The 6,000-nt window shown below is 57.1% G+C and overlaps 1 protein-coding gene across 2 annotated transcripts in view; it reads left to right on the top strand.

The window, feature by feature from the left end:
- The first annotated feature begins 246 nt into the window (after positions 1-246).
- SHISA9 (shisa family member 9) overlaps positions 247-6,000 on the top strand; it is a 285,510-nt gene continuing 279,756 nt past the window's right edge. For both annotated transcript variants that reach the window (XM_073899486.1, XM_025855644.2), the window contains exon 1: positions 247-1,200. In XM_073899486.1, coding sequence (XP_073755587.1) covers positions 515-1,200 — 686 coding nt within the window. In that variant the 5' untranslated portion in view covers positions 247-514. The remainder of the gene's footprint in view (positions 1,201-6,000) is intronic.

Below are 6,000 nucleotides of genomic sequence, written 5' to 3'. Positions count from 1 at the left end.
GCGGCTGCCGAAGAAGCTCCCTCCTCCCCGCCCGCCAGCCTAGCTCAGCTCTGCACGCCCCCCAACTCGCTCCCGCCCGCCCGAGTCACCTCTTCCGCGCCCCCGCCCCTCTCGAGCTCGCGCCCGTTCCACCCCCCTCCTCTGCCCGCCCTCCTCCCCTCCCCCTTCCCTCCTGCCCTCCCTTCATTCCACAAGTGTTGCTTCGCTCTCTCCAGCGCACTTGGCGAGCTGGAGAGGTGAGAAGGATCCTGCGAGCGGGCGCGGGGCGGCTAGTCCGGAGCCGCCGGCGGAGGGGAAGCGCGAACAGATCGACTCTCCCCTGCTCGCCAGCCCCCGCCTCTCCCAGTAGCCGGCCGGACCTGCACCCGGCGCTTGCCCCCGCTCATCCTCCCCCCTCCCGGCCAGGCGCGCTCCTCCCCGGCCGGCCCCTCGGCGCGCGGCGCGCTGGAGGCGAACGCGGGCTGAGCCGAGCGCAGTGGCCGCCGACCACCGAGCGCCCCGCGCCGCTCCCTGCATGTGCGGCCCGCGGCGGCTCGCAGCCCCCGGCAGCAGCCTCGGCAGCTTCGGCCGCGCCTCGAGAGGCGGCTGCAGCGGCTCCAGCGGCGGCCGAGCGGCCGAGCCCGGGCTGGGAGACACGATGCGCCGCGTTCTCCGGCTGCTCCTCGGCTGCTTTCTCACCGAGCTGTGCGCCCGCGTGTGCCGGGCGCAGGAGCGAGCGGGGCACGGGCAGCTGGCGCAGCTGGGCGGCGTGGTAGTGCTGGCGGGGGGCAACCGCTCCGGGGCCGCCTCCGGAGAGGCCGGCGAGGGCGCGGGGGTCTCGGACGCTCCGCCGACCCGGGCGCCCACGCCGGACTTCTGCAGGGGCTACTTCGATGTCATGGGCCAGTGGGACCCGCCGTTCAACTGCAGCTCGGGCGACTTCATCTTCTGCTGCGGGACTTGTGGCTTCCGGTTCTGCTGCACGTTTAAGAAGCGGCGACTGAACCAGAGCACCTGCACCAACTACGACACTCCGCTGTGGCTCAACACCGGCAAGCCCCCCGCGCGCAAGGACGACCCCCTGCACGACCCCACCAAGGACAAGACCAACCTGATCGTTTACATCATCTGCGGGGTGGTGGCCGTCATGGTGCTTGTAGGCATCTTCACCAAGCTGGGGCTGGAGAAAGCGCACCGGCCCCAAAGGGAACACATGTCCAGGTGGGCTGCCTCCCCCCTCCGCCTCCCCTCCGGGCGCCGCTCTCCCTGCTCTTCCCTCTTCACCTTTTCCCCGGCGTTGGCACTCCCCCCCCATCCCCCGCGTTTCCGCTGGGGGAGGTCGCCCGGGAAAGCCAACTTCGGCTGGGAGCGCGGAGAGGGGGCGCTGGGCTGCGCACAGGTGTGGATTTGCGCGTGTGTATGTGTGTGTGTCGGGGGGGTCTCTGCCCCCTTCACCCTCTCGCCGCCCCCTCCCGCTTAGGATTGAAGCGGATCTGAGACACACAGCCCGGGAGCCTGTGGCCCCGAAGTCTTGGGTTTTGGGGAGGGGTCCCCCGCTCGGATTCCGCATCCTAGCCTCTAGGTAAACAGAGCAGGCGAGCTCGAGAGGGAAGGGAGGCGTGTGTTAGCCCGCGCGCGCGTGTGTGAGGGAGGGAAGGTGTGTGTGCCGCCTGCAACTCGTACGGCTCGCGAAAAAGAGGCGAGGGAGGTGGAAAGAGAGGGGAGGGCGAGAACAAAAGCCTTGCCTGGAGCGGCCGCCTCGCTCTCCCTGAGCTGCCAGGTCCCTGCAGTTGGGACCTCGGTTGCCTCCCCCCGCCCAAAACCCTCACCCGTTTCTCCCGTCACCACCTCTCCTTGTTGGGGGCCGCGGCCTCAGCTGCGCGCTGAGCCCCTTGCCGGGGTTAGCGTGGACTACAAGGGCCGGAGCCCGGCTCACCAACCCCCTCCCCCCGCCGCCCCCCAACACCCTGATTCGTCAACTTTCCCGGTTGCCTTATTCATTATGCAAGTCCCAGCGCGAGCAAGTCGCAGCAGATGGGAGAAGGCATTTGGGGATTAATGGAGCTATTTGCCTTTTGCTTTTTTAAAAAGTGTCTAAATTGATTCGCACAACTTTGGAGGCGGAGGACACCGCCACGGGGACGCAGCCCCCAGACCCGACAGAGGCCAGGGTTGGCGTGAGGTTTGGGCGGGCGGGGTTGAAGAGCGACAGAAAGTCTTCCAACAGCTGGAGGGCTGGGCGCAAGCTCGATCTTCTTTCCGAGTGTGGGCAACGGGGTCGCCATGTGTCCCACCCCCTACACACCGACACACACCCTCCCCACACCTCCGGCGGGGGCCCATGTGTGCGCGTGTGGATGCACGCGCTCCGTGCGCCTGCCTAAAAAATCTGAACAAAGAGACCCACCAAAAATAGGCGAAGGAACCTTACCACCTCACTAGTAATTATTTTCTATTTATACGCAGAGTATCCGATGACTTTTTTTTCCCCCCCAGTGGGGAGGGATTTGGGGGCAGAGGTGAAGAAGTTCCTCTTGGTTCGGGTCAGCAGGGAGGCGTGGATGGATGTTGGGGTCTTGGGGCACAAAGTAAGCTTCGAGGGTATTCAAGAAACCCTGACCAACTACAAGAGTAACACGCTGGCCCCGCCCACCTCCCGCAACCCCAAGATGCCCGGTCTCCAGCCCCAGCGGCGGGTGCTTCGCGTCCCCGCAGTCCCCCGCCAGTCCCTGTAGTTTCCTGGGGTCTGTGTTAAGGTGAGGGAGTGCCGAGGCAGGACTGCGGCAGGCGGCGGGTGTCGCCTTGGTGTAGGGAGAGAGTCACCCAGGGATAGGCAGGCTGCCTTGCAGATTCGGGTTAATTCCTCTGCCGAAATACCCACTGAGCCTTTTCCTTGCAAACCAGCGCTTAAAGGAGCCCTCCTGGGTGTTTGATGGGGGGGTGGGGGAGGGTAGGGAGGCCGGGAGTAGAGAGGCGAGAAGGTGGGTGTCGAGCTAAGGGTGGGTGGCTCTCTTTGGACGTCTGTGGGAGAAGGTGGTGCTAGCTTCAGGCTCTCTTTGATCTGGGTATTCCTGTGGAGACAGCACTTCACCGCAGACCTGAGGGCCCAGCAGGGACTCAACTTCCTGTCCTGCCCCCTTGCAGCTCTGTCAGGAGAAAAAGAATCGCCCAGCCTAGCGGGTTGCAGCCACTTCTGCAGGTACCTGGAAAGGGCTGCTTGGGGTGGAATCTGTGGACACCCAGTCCTCTGGTAAAAGCCTCAACATGGCTTCTCCTCTGTACACATTTTGGGAATTCCAGAATGCAGTGGAAGTGCATTCTCTTGAAGAGAAAGAACAGTTGAACCGCCCCCCCTCCCCACGCCCAGAGTGGAGCCCATCCCGGGGCTTGAACTCACCACCCTGAGATCAAGACCTGAGCTGAGATCGAGTTGGAGGCTCAACCGTCAGAGCCACCCAGGTGCCCCCAAGAATAGTTGATTTTTATTGGCAGTTTCCAGGGTATGGTTTCAACCCTGGCTGCTATTTCAGATCCCCTGGAATGCTTTTTAAAAAAATCCTGTTGCTAAGGGGCCCCACCCTAGACAATTTAGATCAGAATCTCTAGGGCTGCGTGCAGCCTGTGTACTTTTGTAAAGCTCTCTAGGCTTTCCAGTGTGTGGCCAATCACTATTAAGGAAAAGGAACTAACATTTGCCAGGCACCGTACTAGGGTGTGCGCGTGCACACACAAGTGTGTGCGTGTGAGTGCATGTGCGTGTAAACCTCTTATTTAGTGCTCCCAACTATGAGACAGGTGTTGTTAATTCCCATTTATAGAGGAGAAAATCCTGGCTCAGTTTGGGTGGCTGGCCCAAGGTCACACAGGAAACTGCGAATCCTCAGCCCCCTGGTTTCAACTGTGTTTTCAGTTTCAGCGAGCACTGGGGGGTGGGGGCCCCTTCCTAAAAATGCAAAATGCACATTCTCATGGTTCTGTCTGGAGAGATTCCAGATCAATGTAGGTCTGGGATGAGCCCTAGAAATCCTCATGTGTTAACAGCCTCCCTGAATGGCCCCTAAAAAGTGGCCTCAGCTTTAACAAAGACTGTTCTTGAGTTTGGGACTATCTTACAGGGTTGGGGGTGGAGGAATTAATCCAGTGCGACTCTCTTACTTGCTTTCTGTTTTGTGTTGCCTGCACGTATAGGGCTCTCTGTGCATTTGTGATGCTGGGGGCTGCCCCAAGGACCCTCCAGATGCATCTTGCCCTGTTGAGGCAGTGAATCATTTGGAGTCCCAGACACAGCCCGAGCTCATTAGCTGTTGGCTGGAGGGGCTGAAGGGTGAGTTGGGTGGGGGCGGCACACCTGAACTTGGCCTCAGAGAGGGTCTAAGGTGGCTTCCAGGTGAAACTGCTGTGCTGGCTACAGCCTCTTAATTTATGTTGTCTTGGGCTGTGAGGGTTACGGAGCTGAGGGGCTCGTTCTCATTTCGTCTGACCGCAGCCTCCCTTCAAAGACTTACAGCCCCTTGCTGTCCCCATGTCCCCAAATGCTCCTGTGACCCTGTGCACGCGTGTGATCCCAGGAGAGGCCTCAATGATGTCAGTTTTCGGGCTCAGAGCCCTGGGCATGTGACCTGACCTCCTTCTGGGCTGATTGGGACTAGAAGCAGGAGAAAGTCAGTAATTCTCAGAGCTGTGGGGGTCTTGCCCACGCTATTGTAAGAGCTTCCCAGACACACCACCAACTATAGCAACATGACATCCAGCCACTATTTATTGGAAGAACAGACTGCAAATGGTGGCCAGCTGTGGTTATCAAACCACACAGACATGTTTTGTTTGGTCTGCAAGGTATTGCTATTGATGCATTCTTAATTTTATTTTTAAGTTTCTCTTTTTTTTTTTTTTTTTTTTAAAAATTTTTAACATACCAAAAAAAAAAAAAACCCAAAAATAAAACCAGAAAACTTGAAAGACTAATAAGAACGAACTCCAGAATAGTCTCTGAGGTTTCTTACCCTGGCACCACCAACATTTGGGGCCAGCTCGTTCTTGGTGGTGGGGGGCTGTCCTGTGCAGTGAAGGGTGTTTGCCAGCATCCTTGGACTCTACCCACTAGGTACCAGTAGTACCCGCTCCGCAACCCAGCTGTGACTGTAAAAAAAATAAAAGTCCTTAGCCATAGCCACATGTCATCAAGGGGGTAGAATCAGCCCTCACTGAGAACTACTAATCTAGATTGAACAATCATTAGTTCAAATATGACATTAATTTTGTCATATTTGCTTTATAGTACTCTCCATATTTTCATTTTCTCTCTCCCTTTCTTCCTCTTTCATTCCCTCCTTTTTTCCTTTGTTTTTTGGCTGAAGCCTTCGAAAATCAGTTGCAGACATGACACTTCATCCTTACATACTTCAGCGTGGATCTCCTGAGAACAAGGATGTTCTCCCACAAAACAACGCAATTCCAGTATCACACCCCAGATGAAGGATGGAAATTCCATCATATCGTCAGATACCCAATCATATTAAAATGTTCCCAGTCATGCCAAAAAATGTCTTCCAGAGCTTGGGGTTTCAAACTGGGATCCAGTCAAGGCTCACTGCATCTGGATGTGAAATTTCTTTAATCCCTATTATATATCGTGTTTTAAAACCAACTTAGGAACCAATTGCCAGTGTTTAAAAGCTGGGCGTTTTCACGCAGATAACCAGATTTCTGACTTCTCTTGAGAAATTGGCAGATCCGACAGCACTGGACCTTCATTTTCCCATGGAAGTTGTTGGTTGCCTTTGAGAGGTGACTTCCCTCTTAGGAAGCTTGCAGGTCCCCCTGGGTCTCCACCCGCATGCAGTTCACCTAGCGCTGTTACCTGCAGTCCCTAGAAACTCTGTCAGGCCGACCTTAGCAGCAGGGGCTCAAGTCATATGGCCTGAGATTCAATCCGGCTTGGCCACTTAATAGCTATGTGACCTTGGGAAAGTGACTTCATCTCTCTGAGTTTTAGATTCTTCTTGTCTGTAAGACGAGATA

This window comes from Callorhinus ursinus, unplaced genomic scaffold (assembly GCF_003265705.2).
Source record: "Callorhinus ursinus isolate GAN/ISIS: 27379988/994484 unplaced genomic scaffold, GSC_fseal_2.0 scaffold13, whole genome shotgun sequence".
Taxonomy (NCBI): Eukaryota; Metazoa; Chordata; class Mammalia; order Carnivora; family Otariidae; genus Callorhinus; species Callorhinus ursinus.
The sequence above is the reverse complement of the archived record's forward strand: the minus strand, read 5'-3'. Positions and strand labels throughout refer to the sequence as shown.